Source organism: Aspergillus foveolatus (assembly GCF_047715535.1).
Source record: "Aspergillus foveolatus strain CBS 279.81 unplaced genomic scaffold BDW70scaffold_15, whole genome shotgun sequence".
NCBI lineage: Eukaryota > Fungi > Ascomycota > Eurotiomycetes > Eurotiales > Aspergillaceae > Aspergillus > Aspergillus foveolatus.
Genome location: NW_027396079.1, coordinates 369,657 through 389,820, shown reverse-complemented (window position 1 = coordinate 389,820; position 20,164 = coordinate 369,657). Strand labels below are relative to the sequence as shown.

The 20,164-nt window shown below is 49.8% G+C and overlaps 5 protein-coding genes across 5 annotated transcripts; 2 read left to right on the top strand and 3 right to left on the bottom strand.

Annotated features, from left to right (window-relative positions):
- Window positions 1-58: 58 nt before the first annotated feature.
- On the top strand, window positions 59-4,959 carry BDW70DRAFT_26140 (ribosome biogenesis protein URB2). Its single transcript, XM_073743618.1, has 3 exons — window positions 59-180; window positions 241-1,065; window positions 1,121-4,959. Exons 1-3 carry the CDS (start codon window positions 163-165, stop codon window positions 4,724-4,726), a joined length of 4,449 nt encoding a protein of 1,482 aa, XP_073597489.1. The 5' UTR covers window positions 59-162; the 3' UTR covers window positions 4,727-4,959.
- A 572-nt stretch (window positions 4,960-5,531) lies between these two features.
- BDW70DRAFT_26142 (nucleobase cation symporter-1 family protein) lies at window positions 5,532-7,562 on the top strand. The gene is made up of 5 exons (XM_073743619.1): window positions 5,532-5,736; window positions 5,794-5,864; window positions 5,930-6,179; window positions 6,232-6,959; window positions 7,012-7,562. Exons 1-5 carry the CDS (start codon window positions 5,637-5,639, stop codon window positions 7,534-7,536), a joined length of 1,674 nt encoding a protein of 557 aa, XP_073597488.1. The 5' UTR covers window positions 5,532-5,636; the 3' UTR covers window positions 7,537-7,562.
- A 3,833-nt stretch (window positions 7,563-11,395) lies between these two features.
- BDW70DRAFT_26146 (putative adenosine deaminase) lies at window positions 11,396-12,970 on the bottom strand. The gene is made up of 4 exons (XM_073743620.1): window positions 12,750-12,970; window positions 12,546-12,688; window positions 11,755-12,430; window positions 11,396-11,707 (listed from the first exon to the last, which is right to left on the bottom strand). Exons 1-4 carry the CDS (start codon window positions 12,804-12,806, stop codon window positions 11,519-11,521), a joined length of 1,065 nt encoding a protein of 354 aa, XP_073597487.1. The 5' UTR covers window positions 12,807-12,970; the 3' UTR covers window positions 11,396-11,518.
- Window positions 12,971-15,499: 2,529 nt separating this feature from the next.
- On the bottom strand, window positions 15,500-16,168 carry BDW70DRAFT_26026 (uncharacterized protein). The gene is made up of 3 exons (XM_073743616.1): window positions 15,886-16,168; window positions 15,763-15,822; window positions 15,500-15,632 (listed from the first exon to the last, which is right to left on the bottom strand). Exons 1-3 carry the CDS (start codon window positions 16,063-16,065, stop codon window positions 15,627-15,629), a joined length of 246 nt encoding a protein of 81 aa, XP_073597486.1. The 5' UTR covers window positions 16,066-16,168; the 3' UTR covers window positions 15,500-15,626.
- A 697-nt stretch (window positions 16,169-16,865) lies between these two features.
- On the bottom strand, window positions 16,866-17,436 carry BDW70DRAFT_26120 (uncharacterized protein). The gene is made up of 3 exons (XM_073743617.1): window positions 17,425-17,436; window positions 17,070-17,332; window positions 16,866-16,999 (listed from the first exon to the last, which is right to left on the bottom strand). Exons 2-3 carry the CDS (start codon window positions 17,191-17,193, stop codon window positions 16,908-16,910), a joined length of 216 nt encoding a protein of 71 aa, XP_073597485.1. The 5' UTR covers window positions 17,194-17,332; window positions 17,425-17,436; the 3' UTR covers window positions 16,866-16,907.
- Window positions 17,437-20,164: the final 2,728 nt, after the last annotated feature.

Genomic DNA, 20,164 nt, shown 5'->3' with positions numbered 1-20,164 from the left:
CCCGCTATCAGTCTTTCCACTTTTTTTCACGGGAGAGGCATAGAGTCCAAACTACAATCAACACGGGCGGATAGCGTTAGATGTTTCTGCTTGGCAATGTGGTTTTGGCCCCGGTAGAATCGGGAAAAGGGAAGACGTAAAAGTGGCGGTGCCTCCTCCAGGATGCCTTCGTTACCAGAGGTGCGTTCTATAGAGCTTGCTCCTTTAACCATATCTAACTGTGCTAACGTGATAGCCCAGCGTCCGCGCCCTTCGCAAGAGGCTCTCCTTCGACTAGAAAGGGGTACGGCATCTCCCAACATTCAGCTGAACGAGGCTGCCCAAATCATTGGACTCGACTTGTCGTTATGCGCCAGCCATCCGGAGATCAACCGAGCCCCTCATATCCCAATCCACGCGGCCCCGAAGGAAGAATGGGTTTTACGGTGGTTGTTAAAGAAGCTCAAGGCTGCCAAGAACTATCGAGTCGAGCCTGCATCCTTTCTTTTGTTGCGGCAGCTGATTGACCTCATTCCTCCGAAGGCATTGGCGTCGACACTTAAAGACCAGAAGTTCATCGGCATCCTAGACCACGCGATCACGGACCTAACAGACGATGTCATATCTGGATCTGGAAATGGGACAAACGAGCTGCTGCCTTCAGACTCCGAATCCAGCCAAACTTTGAGTGAAGGATCTAGCAGGAAGGGCACGAAGCGGAAGAGAACCAATGGGATTGAGCAGGATTCGATGGACGTTGATGAGCAGCCACGAACGCCTGTCTCATGCTTCTTGGCTTTTACGCGTCTCCTTGATTGTCTCTATAGCTTGGTTACACTGATTAGCGGAAAGGATGGCGCTGATGAAACTGCTCGCTCTCATCTCAGGCACGCTCTCAGGGGCGAACCTCAACCGATCGCAATTACGCTGGGCAAAACATTTACCCTTGCTTCTCTTGCGATTACTCAGTTCTCCAACGCTCGGAAGACGACAGAGTTGCAGCATTTGTTCTACGTTCTTCCTGCTCTCTTGGAGGTCTGGGAGTGGAGATCGTACCGCCAGGATGGCGCAGAGGGATCTGGCAACGTATGCGGACTCTAACTTGATACTTACGTATATTTGCTGACTGTTATATTCTTAGGGGGCATTTGCTGCTCATTGTTCCCAGCGCGCTCTCAGGCTACTACACTGCGTTCGTGCTGCTGGACTTGATACGGACGAGAGGACTAACGTGCTGACCGGGATTGAGCGTCTAATTGCTCTCCATGTGGTACTGCCAGCCCGCGCAGACTTCCTTAGCAGAGGTGGTTTAGGCATCGACTATTCCTCAAGCGAGCCGGATTGGAGCCCTGTAAAACCCGTTTCGGATGCTTTTCGGCCAATTTTTTCTGCCGCCGAGCCTCTATCCGAGCCCGGCAGCACTGCGACGAAAGACAACACCGCTGAGGAAGAATTCTGGAATGCGGCGGAGCTAATTCCAGATTTTTTCTACATCGCTACTCGATCAGTCCCGCGTGACTCGTTTCGACGGAAAACGGACGAAGCACCTTGGTTGGAGACACTCTTCGTTGCTGCTGCCGAATTAGCATTCTCGTCTATGAAATCTACGAAGCCAACCACATTTCTTCCCCACTTTGTGCGTATTTTAGAGCAGCTTTTTCGAGTGGCTCTAAAGCAGGATGTGCAATTATCGCTACACACGCTCCTTACACATGCTGCATATACCGGCCTTCTGAAGGACCAGCTCCCTCTGGTTGAGTGGAACCTCATTGCACTCCTTATAGAACTGGGAGTGGATATCTTCCTTCCAAACTCTGGGCTTGCGGACTCTGAGAAGTATCTGGCGGCCTTGCTGAACAAGATCAATTTGCATTGGCGGAGTGGCAATTCTACCGATAATAGCTACGAAATTATCAAAACCGGCATTATTTTGCCTTTGCTACGCGGGTTCATGAATGCCAGAGATCTGCCTACTTTCATGGAGATCTGGTACCAGCAACTGACCGATATAGAGGAAGCAAGAATGCAAGACAGTAATTTGAGCCTCTTTACAGTGTGGGAAGACGACGACCTTTGTGATGCGTACGGTGAAATTATGCGCAACCCTCTGAACCAAACCTTTGCCTCCGCTCAGCTGCGTGCGGCGGCGGTCGAGATTCGTGGTGATGATGGCAAACTGGCTAGGTCTCCAGAGGCATATGCGCAGCTGTTGATTGCTGAGGCTGGGTTCAGGAAACGGAGCATCAATCTTGCCGACAATAATGCTGACCTTGCATCTGAAATGGAAACAGTTGTGTCGACGCTTTCTTCGGATCAAGCTTTGCATTGGCGGTGGCGTCTGTGGAAATTAACTCGCAGTCTGATCGAGAACAATGTTGAAAAAGTCAACGTCGGTCTCGGCGCTTCCTTATCAAGCTTGACTGGCGCGGCTACAAGTTCGATCAAACGCCGACACCAGGAGTTGACGCATAAGCTCAGCGCACGCCTTGAGTGTATTGAGGCATATCGACTTGTTCTTGCAATCACCAAGCACTCACCTAGCACGAACAGCAGCGAGGATCTGTCATCGTTGATGAAAGAAGTCATCAAATTGATGGATTATATTTCGGCAGAGGCTGCACTAGACTCCATGAACTCTGTGTGGAATGGTCATTTAAAGTCACTGGACTCTCCAGCCACCCTGTCTTTAGCGTATTTTCTAGGTCTTATCCGAATCCCTGACCTTTGGAGTCACATTGAGTCCGACATTCGACGCCCGCTGTTTTCTCATATTCTCTCTTTCGCGACGGCCCAATACCAGCCATCATCGTCGACTCTTGAGAACTTCTCGTCAGGTGCACGTTTTTTGCAAACGTGGGCTAGCGTCGCATCTCACGAATATCTTTTGAACGCCCCCAGCATTGTGAACGATCTGATTTTTGTCATATCTGAGCGAATCAAGGACGATGGTTCGAATCTCAAGCTCTACACTGAGAGTTTGCAAAGAATCCCGGCTTCTTTAATCACACGCCGCCAAACTGGAGCTCTCCTAGATCTATTGCAGGGCGTCTTATCAGAACAGGACAGCACTTCCATAGTCACCGTTGGTATATTGTCATTGATGGCTAAGCTGGCAGATTTACCCAAATCCACGGCTGAGGTCACTGGAAACTGGGAACCGCTCTGGATAATTGCGAAAACACTCTCGTTGCAGGATACGGATATTGACCTTGATATAATGAAGGCATTCAGGTTCCTGCACCGTGCAGTCTTTTCGAAACTGCTTCTTCTAGCTGAAGGAGAGCGCCGGAAGCTTTTCAAGAAGATGTTCCGCAAAATATCTGCGAAGGTGTCCAAGTTGCAGTCAATCGATCGCAGCTCTATGGAGTGCTTCTTCCTCAGGATATCTCTATACCAATTCTGGGTTCATCAGGAACAATTAATGGACGCGATAGACGTCGCGGAGCTTGCTGCTAGCCGCAAAAAAGTGTTCAGTCTTGTCGTAGCCGACTTGCGCTCGGCCAGAGATCAGTACAAGAAGCAACCCCTGGAAGAGACAGTCACAGTGATCAAGACTCTAGATGCCTTGGAGGATTTCGAGGATTTAGCTACGGATCATGAAGAGGTCAAGAAATATCTGTTCAAGATTGAGAGCTATGTCGAGAAGTCGGTCGACTCAGGGACTTCTTTGAGAAGGCTCATCAGACGCCGCGTTTTAGCTACCCAGAATGCGGAAAAAAGGGCCACCATTCCTGTCGTGCAGTACGCTGAATCCCTCCCACTTCAGCATATGTACAGCGAGGAGCAGCAGCTCTTTATCCGTGCAACGAGTGAACGTTTCAGGTCCATGTCTACGGGCAGCCTGACTCGAGTAATACAGGATGTCCGGCAGTTGGGATTTACAGGCAAGATTGCCGAGTACCATTTACTTATCGCTGGCCTAGCTGTTGCCGCAACGCCACCCACTGAAGACAAGGAAAGTGATCTAGCGAAGGAGCTGTCCCTTGTCTGTAGTGAGGTCACCGAGGCAATTCCCCGCAGTAAGTCGGTCGAGCAATTCGTCCTTGCTACAGAGTGCTTGGATGTTCTCCTTCGCAGCCATCCACGCTGCATTTCACAATGGAACGTTGACAGCATTCTCGCGTGCATTGCTACGTGTGCCTCCAAGGACGGCCCCCGTATTCGTCCCGATGTCTGCGGAGTGATTTATACCCGTCTGTGCCGATTAATGGGCCTATTAATAGGTCTTCACCGTCAGAAACTGGGAGGCCGTTTCCATCTAGTCCTTCCGGCCATGCAACGGCTGCTCCATTGTCTCTTCGCCAGAGCCAGGAAACGCAGCGGACTTGGCAAGCCTGATCTGGGGCAGGGAAAACAGCCATACTGGCTCTCTCAGCTGAACGCTGCTCACGCTGTCCATTACACCCGTCTCCTCACATCGCTTTGCGACCCGACGGTTTCTGCGGTTTCCCGGCCTACCCCATGGGGTACGGGGTACGAAGGTCTGACAGACCAGACGAAGAAGGCTAAACAGATCGCAGGCCAATATCTGCAATATTTAATTATGGATTATGCTCAGAGTTCACTGCGCAGCAATCTGCAGCCCGAGGTGAAGGCGGCCCTAATGCCAGGGCTGTACTCGGTGCTTGATGTTATGTCACGCGATACCATGCGAGCGCTGAGCGCAGGGCTGGATATCTCTGGCCGCGCAATGTTCAAGGCTCTATATGATGATTATATGAAGTTTGGCAAGTGGAACAAAGCCTGATCTGTATATGACACATATATAAATAACATATCATTGAATTTGTACCGCTTTTTGTACTCTGTAGCCAACTCTCCTAAATCATTTACATAATCCGGAGAATTTCTAAAACTCCGACCAGCTCCAACAGGGCCATTGAGTCATGTGACAGAAGGTTTAAATTGGCAGCGCATGATCCACCGAAAGAGACAAAGTTATCAGACGTTGTGATCCCGACCACCAGACCCAGAGTCGGCCAGCCCCTTTTATCGATACCATATCTTTACTCGATCAGATCGAGTCAGCGACCTGAACCAGCCAGCGGGCGCGATATGTCCCATGCGGCCATGCCCACTTGGCAGTCGCCTGCCAGCTGTGACTGGCCACGGGCTAAAATGCGGAGAAAACCGACCCACCGGTCGCTGATAACAGTCCAAAGCCGGGCGCTGTTAGTCGTCAGAATAGAGCAACGAAAAAGCAAAAGAGATCATGAAAGGCGATAAGAACCACAATGCCAGGGTTGGCGTGGCCGATCGGCCTCCTGGGGGCGCCCTTTGGACGCACCTCGGACCAATTCGCGTGGCTGCTTATCGTCCCAGCTCCATCTCCAGCTTGTGGGTGGAGAGTGGTCTCCGGATAATGACATATTCATTAACGGCCTCGATACAACCTTGTCGTTGGCTTCTTGCCCTTTATATGGCACACCCCTGCGCCTTTTCATGATTTGACGTCTTCAAGCCCAGTTTCCCAGATCAGGTTATCGACGGAGACCTGAACCTTCCGTGGTTGGTAGCTTTTTGCGTCATTGCCGTCGACCACACCTTAATCTCGTTTATCCTTGTTGATTACATCAGGAAAGCTCTTACCTGACTACCTCGCGCTGGTCTAGCGGGGTCCATTTTTGACATATCTTTATTCCTTCCCACAGAGCAATATGTCAGACATTAATCGATGGATCAAAAAGCTGGAGGTGGAATCAGACCCGGGCTTGACTAACACCCAGTTGATGTTGACGAACCATGACTTGCGCCCAGGTAAGTTTCGGCAGCCTCCCGGGACCTGAGATATGGCTCTGACGGGCATAATCAAAGTCGAACCCGACCGCCGTCAGTGGAGGTGGTACAACTTCATTTTCTTCTGGATTGCAGACTCACTGAACATTGTGAGTATACTACACTGTGACCTATGAAGCAGCAGAGCTAAGAGCTAATATTCTGGGCCGCATAGAACACATGGATGATTTCGTCCTCTATGATTGTTGATGGCTTGTCCTGGTGGCAATCATGGTTATGCGTCTGGTTCGGGTACTTTCTTGCGGCCTGCTTTGTCTGCTTGACTGGTCGAATTGGCGCTGTCTACCATATATCGTTCCCCGTCGTTTGTCGCTCATCGTTCGGAGTTTGGGGGGGGTTGTGGCCAGTACTGAACCGGACTGTTATGGCTATCATATGGTATGGTGTACAGGGGTATATCGGAGGTGAGAAAACATGAAATCTAGCATCATTGTCCGGTGCCTAATTGTGTACTAGGACAGTGTATAACGCTGATGATTCGGGCAATTTGGCCAAGCTATGAGAACTTGCCCAATGGCATTCCCGAGAGTTCTGGGGTTGACACGAAGAACTTCCTGAGTTTCTTCCTCTTCTGGTTGCTGTCTTTGCCGGCCCTGTGGTTCCCGGTCCATCAGATCCGCCACCTATTTACTGTCAAGTCAATATATTCGCCCATTGCCGCTATTGCTTTCTTTGCCTGGGCTATCTCCCGTGCCAACGGACTTGGTCCGATTGTACACCAGTCTCACACGGTCCATGGCAGCACTTTGGCCTGGGCCGTTGTAAAAGCGCTCATGAGTTGTTTGGGGAACTTTGCTGCTTTGATCATGAACGATCCGGATTTTTCTCGCTTTGCGCGGAAACCAAAGGATGCCCTCTGGGCGCAGCTGCTTACCATTCCCATTGGTTTCGGCATCACTTCGTTCATTGGTATCATTGCGTCCTCTTCATCTGCGGTCATTTTCGGGGGAGATGCAATCTGGAATCCTCTTGATCTCTTGGGAAGATTCCTTGAGGGTGCTAGCTCGGCTGAGCGCTTTGGTGTCTTTATCATTGCGCTTGGATTTGCTCTCGCTCAGCTTGGCACCAACATATCCGCCAACTCGGTCTCCGCTGGTACGGACATGACCGCTTTGCTTCCACGATACATCACCATCAGACGAGGCAGTTACATCTGCGCTGCAATCGGCTTAGCCATGTGTCCGGTACTCAAATCCTTCTCTATCCGAACGAGCATGTTAGGCTAACATATGGCAGTGGAACCTGGTGTCCGATTCTAACCAATTCACAACATATCTATCCGCCTATTCTATCTTCCTCTCTGCCATTGCAGGGGTTATGGTCTGCGACTACTACGTCGTCCGCAAAGGATATTTGATCGTCAAAGATCTTTACAGCGGAGAAAAAGACTCCGCGTATCGCTTCAACTACGGCTTTTCCTGGCAAGCATATGCTTCGTACCTTTCAGGGCTTCTCATCAATATTGTCGGATTCGCAGGCGCTGTAGGCCGCGATGTTCCAGTCGGTGCGCAATATATCTACAACGTCAACTACCTCTCCGGCTTCATTGTCTCCTTCGTGATGTACTTCATCATCACCCGTCTCTGCCCGATTGTCGCCACAAGCGATACCTGGAACGAAGTCAATACCGACCTCGAGTTAGATACAGAGGGACATGACATTGACGCGGAAGACATTCACACCGGCAAACCGATTGATTTCGAACCTTCAGAGCCTCGTGGAGATTATAAGGGTGCAAAGGCTGGATCCGCTGGTGTATAGATAGTGATACATTCTCTTGTCATGATTGTATGATATTTAATAGTACGACTCTCAGTATGTTATGAAGCTAGAGATTCTTTCTTGTGGAAATTTCAGTATGTGAATCCGACATCTTGAGCACAATTTCACTCTGCTCCTACAGATTGCGCAGACAAAATTACATAAAGCCAAGGACCGCTCGCTTTGCCCCAACTGTCGCTGACCCCCGTAAGAGTATGCATGGGCATATTGAAAGTAGGTGCAATAGGTGATTAGATCCTGTCGCGTTTTCATAGCTAGAGTAAGCGCATGTGCACGTTGTGACATGTGCCCTAAATTAGGGCCAGGGCAAAGCGCTCTTCCCAGGATATGCCTACGAACCAGTCACAATTCCCAGAGCACCGCTTGATACACCGGGAGCCGTTTCTTCCTCAGGGTTCGTATGTTATCCTACCCTTTATTTGCGAGGAAAGAGCGACTAAACCTTTCCACTGCATCCTACCTATGTCATGTGATGGGACATAGAGTAAGAAAGGTGCCGTGGACGGAAGTTCCGTCACTCCTTCACAAACCTACCGTATTGCATAATTAGGGTCCTGGTATAGACTGCATTAGTTCACGTCAAAAAAGGCCTTTTCGTGGTGACGGCTCTCTCCGCACTCCGGAGGATGGCGGTAAGGTTTTCAAGGAAAAGAGCCTGACCGCTGTTATGAACAGGATAATAAATCTCAGTTGTCGGGGTCCTGATCTCCATTAGTTCGTACAAAAAGCCCATCGAAAGAGGTATTACATGCCAGAGAACTGCGGTATGCCTTTAGTCGGGGTCCGAAATAGGTAAAGCGTGGTGTCATGTCAGAAGCTGCATTTTAGCATTTTCCAGACACAAGTTGCATAGCCTCTGATGCTTCAACCGTTATAGAGAGCTTCAGTTAGATCGTATGACTCACCTTGAACTGACTCAAAATAATTCCTCGCTTGCTGCTAGCTCTACTGGTGTATCAGGCTGAGTTTAAAAGACCGCAACACCCACTTCGTACACCTTCCTCCATCATTGCTGGATAGCCTCTCAGGTCTCCAGCTCTGCTCAAGCCGCTCAGACACTCGCTCTAATACTTCAGCCTCCTCTTACTTTCATTCTATTTCAACCGCCCCTTCGTTCACTAACCCTCTTGTACTTCGCAAACATGGCCACCACCTCTGCACTCCCCCAAACCCTTCGCTCCATCACCGCCACTAAAATCAAGGAGCTCTCCAAACAGCGCGGCTTATTTGAAACGCGCCGTGAGGAGATTATCCAGTCCGCTGCTGCAACCTCTGACCTGCGAACAAAGGCTCGAGTTCTCTTGGAAGGCGTCACCAGACTGAAGGGCCACCCGAACCATACATTCGACAAGGACGATCTCGATGTCGACGCTGAGTCATTTGAGACACCAGTTGAAGATGGGACGGAGCGAGCAGTCCACGCTAACATTCGCCGGTTCCTTTTGCAGGGGAAGTATGACCCGTCCGTGTCTGAGTCGAGCTTGAGGGAATGCATTGAGTCGCTTGAGAGGGAGATCACGTATATGGAGCGAGCGCATGATCATGCCTCATTCTATAGTGCGCTTGTCACGGAATGGCTGGAGGATTTAGAGGCTTCTGGCGGCATTTCAGCTATGAAGGGTGAAGAGGATGAAAATGTTGAAGATGCCGGCATGGAGAAGCTCGGACGTACGGAGATGCACGAGCAGAGGAGAATTTGGGAGCACATCGTTTTCAATGACTCAAACGTACAAGCGGAGACGATCCGTGCCTATCTCGACAGCCTTTTTACGCAAACGGCGCTCTCGCAGCAGGCTCTGAAAGAGCTCCGTGAAACCATCAAATCCTTTTCGACGAGCTTCTCGGCGGAGAGAACGTGGATCACTGTAGACGAACTTTCCTGGGTCTCCCAGTCACTGTTGAGAACCGATCTTCTGTCGAAGGAGAAGACGGTCATCCTCAAGGAGCTCATGCGGAACAATGCTGTCGCGCAGGAGGTCGCTGACGTTCTGAATATGCGCATCGCATCCCTGGATAGTTGGAGCTGGCCCGAAGAGGGCGTCCCTGTGGAGATGCGTCGTCAGTTGAATGGGAAATACCGAGTGTTCATGGATGAAGACCTGCTCGACAGTCTTATGTTTCAGTATCTGGGCTCAAAATGGGCGGTGGCTTTACGATCCGCATTTGTCACCTTCCTTGGTTCGCGTGGTTGGAAAAAACCGCGCGATCATATTCCCGAGCAGGAAAAATTGCGCCGGAGTTACTTCGTCGGACTTCCTCGTTCTCAAGGAGTGAATGAAGAAAGACAGGAAGTTTACAAGCGGGACTATTTCATGTCTCAGCTGCCATCTACAGTTGACACGGAGGTAGGCAGCTACGACGACAACGATGATGACGGCGGAAACAATGTAAACCGTCCTCAGAACGCCCTTGACACGAAACACGCCCTTCTTCACCTTCTTATCACGGAATCCATCCTACACACCAACCTCCATGGGCAGTTCACAGCTATCAGGTCAGATTTCAAATGGTTTGGCCCATCTCTTCCACACACCACGATGCTCACAGTTCTTTCCTACTTCGGAGTCCCTCAGCAATGGCTAGACTTTTTTCGCACTTTCCTGGAAGCACCGATGAAGTTTGTCCACGACGGTCCAAATGCCACTGTCTTACGCCGAAAAAGGGGGATCCCAATGAGTCATACGCTCTCCACGGCAATGGGAGAAGCCGTGCTATTTTGTATGGACTATGCCGTAAATCAGAGCACTGATGGGGCATATCTATACCGACTGCATGATGACTTTTGGTTTTGGGGCCAAGAGAGGACGTGCGTGAAAGCATGGACCGCTATGACCGGTTTTGCCAAAGTCATGGGTCTTGAGTTCAACGAAGAGAAGACGGGAACCGTACGCTGGCAAGGGGCTGGCGAGAAACTGCCACAGATATTGACTCCACCCCCTGTGCAGCCTGAAGGGAAGGATCTGCTTCCATCTGGCGATATACGCTGGGGCTTTCTGAAGCTTGACTCTCAAGAGCGCCGCTTTATCATTGATCGAGAGATGGTCGATGAGCACATAACCGAGCTCCGACGCCAGCTTTCCGCCTGTAGGAGTATTTTCGCATGGATACAAGCATGGAACGGCTACTTTGGCCGATTTTTTGTGAACAACTTTGCTAAACCCGCTGTTTGTTTCGGAAGGGAGCACATCGACATGGCAATCTCGACACTGAGTTATATCGAACACGCACTTTTCCCTGGAAGCGATGGTGGTGGAGTGACCAACAGCCTCCGAAAGACGATCGCTGAGCGGTTCAATGTCCACGATATTCCTGACGGTTTATTTTACTTTCCTATCGAACTTGGCGGTCTGAATCTTCTCAATCCTTACATTCCCCTTCTCGCCATGCGCGAGGATATCAAGCAAACACCACATCGCCGAATTCAAAAAGCATTCCTGGATGAAGAGGCAGCCTATCTTTCCGCAAAGGAGAATTTTGAGAAGACTGGCCCTCAGAACCCCCAGGCTTTCGTGCTTGGAAGCAAAAGCGAATCAGCTTTCCCGAGAGAGTTCCTTTCCCTTGAAGAGTACATGAAATACGCTGAGTGCTTTAGCCGCCCCCTTTTGAACGCTTATCGGGACTTGATTCGTATTCCGGACCAAATCAGCGTTAACCTCACACCTGCTATGCGTGGCATCCTAAATCTGAGCGTGACGAAGACTTCAGCGAAAACCATCTCTGGAGACTGGCGGAGTATGTCTCCTTACTGGAAGTGGACGGCCGAGCTTTATAGGGCTGGGATGGTGAAGAGGTACGGTAACCTCGCAGCCGTAAATCGGGAGTTCATGCCTGTCGGTGTGGTTGAGACACTGAAGGAGGGAAAATTCCGCTGGCAGGGCTGATTTGGTCCACTTCACTTGTATAATAGTTTCACGAAGTCACGAAGCCATGATAACAGACAAATAATAGCGCAGAGAGACGGTCATTGACCGTTTGATTCAAATTCATCTAGAGCATTCCACAGGTGCTGTTTTTCTTCATCCCCTCCGAATATTGCCTTAACTGCTTTGCGAGAGATGCTGATGAGGTCTCTTCGTTCCAGTTGGAAATGCTCTGCAGCCAAGAGGTACTCATTTGAGACAGGGCTACAGAAGAAGCCAACATCGTCCGTCTATATGGTCAGCTGAGCAGAACATAATAACTTAGGGAGAAACTCACGCAAAGGATGACCGGGCACTCCTCGTGTCTCCAATACCCAAAATGATGATCGAGGAACCCTCCATCAAACATCTTCGCATGTACATTACAGGATATGCACAGCTCCAACCCTAGTTGCCTGCGCGCAATTTCCTGTTTAATGTCATCGGGCACATGAATGACATGGCCGAGACGATCCGGATTAAACGAAAGCATTGTCTGCAGCTCTTCATGAAGGCCCATAGAGTGCACTTCAGCGAAGTGTACAGTCAAGCCTAAACCATGCTTCTTGGCTTTAGCGAAAGCATCACGACACAGTGAAATATCCCCTTTTGTTGGGTTACCGCAGACATCCACGCCAATCACGCCACGCTCTCGATTGGCGATGGCTAAGTCGACTATCTCATGTGCGTGTGTCGAGTCAGTCACGAGTTGGCCGCGGTCCATACCAAGGATCAAGTATACTGATATCTTGCCGGAATTCTGGGATTTGAATTCAGCGATTGTATCGAGCACAGTAGAGAGATATTGGTCACGGGTGAAAGCAGCATTTGGCGACGCGCGAGGTATGGTGCGTAGCTCAAGATAACGGACACCGTCGTCGAGGAAGGCCTGAAGTACTGAGGTTGTAGCATATACAACACTTTCAAGGTCGTTGACCAGCTGGTAAATGGATTGATTGAAGACTCCAAAGAAACTTTATGCTTCTGAGTTAGCCTTCTGGTTCTTTCCTTTTAGCTAGCCAGGTTATTGGAATATCGCTCTGTCATAGGGGCAAGTTTATGTATTCTATGTTCGATCAAAAGACCTACGTGTTCAAAGAAAAGTCCACCTTCCCTAAGGGCATCACCACCCACGGATCCTCGACTTCGAAGGTTGGGTCGCGAGCCTTTTTTTGGAGCCATATCTCGTGAAGGCACTGGCGGTTGATACTGCCACTGAGATGGGCATGAACCTGAGCCAGTTGGTATTAGCTATTCCGCTGCTGCCTTTGGAATGGGGCCAAAGCAACGTACTTCAATCTTCGGGAGAGACTTGGTAAATTGAAGATCCACTGGTTTCGAGAGGTCCATCGCAGTAAAGTCGCCGGTCTAGATCTTGGCCAAAGCACAACACGGCAGGTGGAGGGAATATTAAAGGCGGAAGAGTGGAAAGAGTGTGGTGGGGGTCCGGTTGAGGTTGAGGTTGAAACGTCTCCTTGATCACGAGGCACGAGCAATGCAGGTTGCCACTATCCTACCGTACCGTAATAGACGGGACCACTGATGGGTTTCATAATGTATAATCTAGATCTTGCAATATCTACTACCACTAGCTACTCTGTATTGCGGAAGCGTATGGTATTCAAAATGGCATGATCTTTATTTTGTCAAGGATCGACGCAGGATCGCGATTTATTGAAAGAAACCCGACGATCTGGATATCCCCCACAGTACACCTGAAATGACTTGCATATCAGTATTGTTTCATCCCCGGCGAATTGCATTATCTTTTCATCGTTGTGAAGGTCCTTGTGCCGCGTTACTGCCGCGGATTATCTCGGCGTGTTTCATCACGCGAAAACGTGATAGTGACATACCGAATATGGAATATGCTTCGAGCTTTCAAGTTAACTACATTATAGGGGTATCTATCTCTCCGCCTAATGAAATGCTTCCTCGGAATGGTGCTTACAGTCTTAATATCAATTTCGGCACTCCCGAACGTACGCATGGTAGGACAGTTGGCCGAGTACGCAAATGTCATTACTCCCTGCTGAGCATGCTTGCATGGCTAAAAACATCGCTATACGCTATGCTCACTCGCTGTCCAATTGTCCTCAGTAACAAGCAAGGCTCTTGTTGACATCTGGTTCGTCTTTATTCAAAATGAAGCAAATATTTCAATAAACCGCCATTTACCCTAGAGGTCAATACATGGACATGTGCTCGACTAAGATAATCTTCCAGGAAGATCAGCACGCTTGAGACATTCCCAGGCAAACAACAACATAGCCCGCTATCTTGTCCCGTATCGTTGTATCAGATTCAAGCTCCCGCGTCTTGCTTGAAAATTATCTGGCCCCCAAGGCAGCCGCAGCCCGCAATGAAGAGAGAGGTTATTGACTTTCTAGACGGGTTTCGAGTAAATAATCCACCCCGGAATCTCGCCTTCAGATTGAAGCCCAAACAGTTGACCCAAACAATTGGCAAGGAGGATGGGACGGGCGCACGCAGGTCGAGCTATGGAGGCTGCAAAGTGACGTGGAGAATCATAGTAAAAATACTACTGAAGTGTATTGATTTGTGTTTTCTAGTCAAAAGACGCCGTAATAATTCGAAGACAAGCATGAATCGGCCTCTTAATCATGACTGCGGTAGTGAAGGTTGCGATTATGAGGCATTGCTGATAGCAGTACAATAACCAGGAATTGGCATTTCAAGCACCTCACCGAGGATCCTAGACAATGTCATGGTGACAGTTGCCAAGCCCGCAAAGGGTAGTATTTTTGTTCGAGCACTGCCATTGAAGGATAAATGCTAATCTAGCTGGAGCGATTTTTGGGCGAAGCCTCGCTCGCTTGTCGCTTCTCCGTTGGTGGAGCGCCCTAGCCTCAGCCTCCAGGGCTGAGTACAGGTATGCGCCCAAGAGCGGAGATAGTCCCACAAGACCAATATCGATGGTACAGAGCTGTTAGGGTGGTATGGGATCTCGCTTATCGAAAGGCCGAGTGTCTGTTAAGCACATGCATCATGACAGCGCCGAGCGCCGCGCACATCTGTCATTCCGTCTGCCCGTGTCTCAGAGGCAAGCTGGCTGCTGCCTGGCGGAAATAAAGTGTTTCTTGTGGGTTTTTCTCGAAGGATTCGCAGGACAGGGTCCAGTCGGGTGATTGGCCGAGCATCTCCATAACTTGCTATATTTAGGTGGACCTCATATATGGGCGGGTTCGGGGATAGGAAGCAGCCCTTGATGTGGAATCTGGGTTTGAAATCTCTAGCAAAAGAGACCGTAGTTTACTGTCTCGCTAAGACATCTGGGGGCCGTAAAATTTCTGTTCAAAATGAACTTGACAATACCTTGTGTACTTGAAACTTGTAATACTTACCAATGCAAGATGCGTAAATGCTTTGAGCTGTGGTATAGTAAGGAATAGGAACGCCAAGCGACCTGGATGGAGGCAGCTTTGTCAAGTAACTGAGGCTCCAGCGATAAATATGTTCTTTATTTCCAGCTTGGCAGTCTGAAAATCTCACAGCAGACCAATATGTACCCTCGAGGCAGTCCAAGGGCTTACTCACACACTAGACCTTAATTTGTAAAAGATTCACGCCGTTCACCGCCGGAGCCTGCCTATCTCGGCTCAGGTAGCTTGCCAGTCGTGGCTCGAGAGACTTTACGAGCTGTGCAGCGAGAGGCTCAATTGCCTGCAACAGGACCAAACGTGAGTGCCGAAGTTCATGCCGCGAATGTATCTCCAGATGGCAGGGAAATGATCAAAAACAGGGCGTGTGTGGCACGGCCAATAATGTCATTAGTGTGTACCACGACAAGCGAAGGGCCGAGGCTCATGGTCGTATATGTGGCAGCAGTGCCTCAAATAGTAGATAGCCCAGTCCTTCAGAAAGGTTATGATCTTGCACAAGGTTCCCACATGTAGGAGCGCAGCTGGCCAGAAATATCCGCCGACACAGAAATCTTGGAGGAGCTGGTGGCCACAATTGACTGAGTTGCTTGAAGAAGCCTTGTGCCCACCGGTGTGAGCCATCGGCTTGGGCTGCCTAGCCCCGGCACGACTTTCAAGAAGTCTTAGCCCACGAAGCGGACGTAACCTGCTTGCCTTTTCGGAATTCGCAAAAAGAAAAGGAAAGCATTTTGAGATTGCAGAAGAACTTTGGAAGAGAAAGAAAAGATTAGATCTGTGTTGATGGATGTAGTTAGCAATCACTTCGGCAACAGATAAAGGAACTCGCAGTTGCAGACGACAGTCTTAATCAGACAGGCTATTGGTAGCTGTAGTACAAGTAACTTGCAAGCCCATAACTTTACCTGAGCGCTCGGTCGATGGCTATTGAACACTAGAAAGCCACTCCAGCGAGAGATTTTGGGCTTTCCTTATAACATCAAAAGAGAATGAGTACACGAGGTCTTTGTACGTCGGCAATTCCTTACCATATCTTGAACCCTAAAATGAGTTTTAGCGCAAGAGAAAGAATAGGCTCGATCGCTCAGTACCCAGATTGGGCAAATGCATGGGATGGCGCTCCTGCCGCATGTCAGGCAGGAGGCTCTTCGCACGAAAACGATGACGGAATGAGATAAGAGTTGGCCAGTGAGACGGCTAATACCCATGTCCAAAGCAACCTATCCTTTGCTTTTCTTGGATTCTTGGTATTATTGGATGTTGGGCATGAATGACCGAGAGCAGATACTTTTGGGTCTTTGCGCTCGCACGAGCAGTCCGACAGGCATAAGCAACATAATTGAACCCCAATATAGGGCCCCGTGATAGGTGATAGTGCTCCGCTGAAGCCCTGCACCAGAGGGCCACGGATCAGAACAAGTAACTATAGAACTACTGGCTTAGAAACCATAGAAGGTGACTGAAGAGCGAGTCGCTAACGGTGAGGAAAGATTCCGAGGAGCATAAAAAGCTTCCCCAATAGGACTCGCCTGACCGATCTTGACAGTAGCTCAAGCCAAGACGAAGGATGGAGTTCTGGCCGTCACAGAATCCTGGTCCAAGAGGCGCAACGTTCCATCCAGTTGGGAACGACTGCTTTAGAGCCCGCACAGTTATATTGCGTGACAAGGCTGTAAGGAACAGGTGGTTGTATCGTCATTACCAGCCTGTGACTCGGATGATCAGCCTGTGTAATACACTAATGCAGTCAATCACCGTTGTAATTTATAAACCGCTACGGCGGGAACTTATTGGTGACCCGGGGCCTCCTTATTCCTCCTTTTCCTCCTTTTCAACGGGGCAGCCATTAATTCTCCTTAGTGGGGAATAGTTGCGTGCTGCCCTCTCTACACCACCAATCCATGACGTCAAGTCGCCGGTAACGTCGATTAAGTCAGTATTATTCGCTCTCGCTTGCCTCCACGGAAAGAGCAAAATAGACGGAACGAGATCCGCAGCGCGTGCTTTCGAGTGCTTTTAACGTAGCCAGTGATATTCTTTTCGGCCGCGTTCAGGAGTGAAACTGAGGGGTCAATATGAGTTCATGCGCTTGCCGCAGCATCAACATTCCGACTATGAAAAAGCGAATTTGGCGAGAAGATCCTGAGGAATCCGTGTCAGTTTCGTATACTATGATGTGAAATGGAGGGGACAAGTAATGGTAGAGCAGGACTTTGACCAAAGCCAGGAGTCTTGGATGCGATATGACGGCGACAAAACAGCAGAAACCACAGCGGAAGTTGAGCGAGGCTTGGGGAAGCTGAAGCTGTCAACAGTGGGTCACCGTTTGCGAGCATCCCCCACGAGGCATATGCAAAGCCAAAAAAAAAATATGTATTTCCGCAATTCTCAGACGGAAATCGGCGGTTGATTGGCGGTCATCTCAAGTGTTCCTTCGGTTGTCCCACGCCCCAGGCTGGAGGTTCGTTACAGGCTCTACGATTGCCTAATCAGACCAGAAGTGCAGATAAATTCACCGCCAACCATGAACAGCGATGGCAGAACGAATTTTCCAGCCTGCTACGAACCTTCTCGGACCTCGGGAGTGATTTCGGGACATGCTGTATCCTTGGGTGAGCCACCAGTAATCACTGCTGCTTATATTAATCTTGCGTGGTTACCAGGTCGTATTATCTTTGTACACCAGACCAGGCTGACAGGCGTCAAAGTTGCCGGGATTGCCGGCGCCGCCAAGTGGATCATGGTCACGCAGCTCACGCTCAGTCAAGGCTTCAGACCGTGGCTCAAGCAGAGCATCGAATGGTGATCCAGATGCATTCGATAACTGCAGCATGTCAGAGAACCGACGGCTGGTGCTGGTGGCAGAAGATCGCATTGGCTCACCTGTTTGGCAACAAGGATTATCGTGCTGCGTTGTCAGCAACAGAACCGCTTATCGGAACCAGCATTTCGACTCTGACTGAGCTATTTCCGATTCACTACGGTACCACTCTTAAGTAAGCCGTATTGACTCTACCATTAGAGTAGTACTACAGGTTTCAGACAGGTAAAAAGCTTGGAACCATAATGTCGGTGCCTGGTGAGAGAAGCGACGGAAAAATCCATTCAGCACGCGAGACGGCCGCAACCTAATTTGATGTTTGTCCGGTCGGCCGTTCCCTTCGCAGTGCGGCTTTCCTGCCTCTGTTGTCATCTTCGAGAGGGGTAACTCAGCTTGGGGCTCCCGCTGAGGATCCCATGCTCCAACATCAGATCCCGAGCAGAAAATGGCTCACGAGTCACGGATAACCGAGCAGTAAATTACCATTCTGGGTAGAATAAACCGTTCCATTACACCTCTTGTCACCAAATCGACGATAATCTTTCGACACTGGGGGGTGTTGGTCGAAGTATGATGGAGGGTCTTTCCTGGCGTCATCTGAGCGAACGTCAAAACAGCCATATCGGCATCATGCATTGCTTGATCAGCGTCACCCAGCAATTTCATTGTCCCGCCATAGCCGCGTTATCGATTTGACACCTCGTCCAGGTATTCACATCTGAGGTAGAATAACTGCAAGAGGACAACCCACTTCATCAACACCCCTGGTACTTACAAAACCATGGAAAAATATGTGTCGTTGATAGACAGTATAACGCACGGTCACCGATGAAATCGGTAGCCAACAACACCAACAGTATCATGGCCCTGAACATTAGACAGATCAGGGCCGATGAGTGATAACACGTACTTCAGCCTTCAGTCTGGGACTTCGAGCCAGAGCGACAGGTTAAGTGGCCGATGGAAAGGTGGCGGAATGTTCGACAACGTCAAGGTACCGGCCATATCGACCAGGCTCCAGCGCATTTAGTACTTGCAGGATGGAGCAATGATGGCACGGCAATGCAGGTAGCAACAGGGATGCGCGTATACACATATATTATTGTCAAGATAAGATCCGGCGATCCCTGTTCGACATCAAGGTAATCATCACATATCTGCTACCTTTGAATGACATCGACGGTTTAGGAAGGGCGCAAGGTGGGTTGACCGTTTGGCAGGCTGCTGCTATTGCCAGGCTGTCTCTTCAGATGACACCGCAAGACCGTTGATCAGTGTCTACCACTGCCCAGTCTTCACAGCCTCAAAAAGTGGCCACTCTTCCTTGTTCGAACCTCCGTGCGTTTCTTCTAGTACAGCTGTCATAAATCAAAGCTCAGCTTAGATACGTGCCAGGGTTGGAGCATCTGGCGCCAAGCTTGGGCCACGGGCCACCCTAAACGGTAGGGCAGACGGGCTGTCAGATTGCGTTCTTGCCTACTCCGGATTTCGTTGGTCATCAGTATCCAAGTATCACCGAGAGTCCGACATCGTCAGTTTGACGGTGAGAACGTCGATTCTGCAGGCCGCTTGACCGCTCCTTTCCTTGAAGTTCCCATGACATCTAAAAGGATAGATCCCCGACGAACATTCTGAGAATTTGTTATTGGATCTGAGCGACTCGAGTGACAGTGACAGTCATGTGTGAGGAGATAAGAAATTATCGATGAAAATCGGCCCACGATCTGCCAGTTAGTGTTCAGATCAGAGTTTCAGATTCCTTACCGCTCCGGTTTGGTCACTTGTCATGGACAATTGGCCCCGTTTCTCGCTGTACTGTCGGCCGCTCCGCGCGCACCGCCTCAGCTGCGAATCCACTGCCACAGCCGAGTACTGCCACAGTCTTGAAACAACACGGTGTCCGCCTTGCTGGATACCTTCTCCACTGTGCGTTGTGGACTCGTAACTCGTAAGGCTGTCTGCTGTAAGGAGAAGTCGGAGAGTCAGGAAACCGTGGCCCATGGAAAGGAGATCCCGGAACTGCTGGATATCTTTACTGGTGGCTTTTTATCACTTCTCTTGTACTCCAATATAGAATCAGTCGACGAGTTCGAGAGAGTTCGACAAGCTCAGTAATATGTGCCGCCTGGAGCCAATTGACCGCTAAGGAATGCAGATATGGAGAATGGTTACCGCTGGCCTTTGGATCGCCAAACTCCCCTTTTGCCCGGCTCAGCTTTGTCTCCTGATGATTTCAGATAACCCAGACCAATAGCTGACAAAGTGTGTAAGGGGCTATCTTCTGCTCCGTCCTGAATGGTCTATATCCTGAGCCAACCGTCGGCAAGACAGCGCATCATCGATGTCAGGTGACGTTTTTCTAAGCATCTATCGGACATCATCCTGGATCCATGCACCTTCGGCAATGTGTTTTGAGAATGTCCTTCACAGGTCGCAGCACCTCGGTATTAAAAGCACTTGGGTTGCCATGGCCGATGGCTATGTGA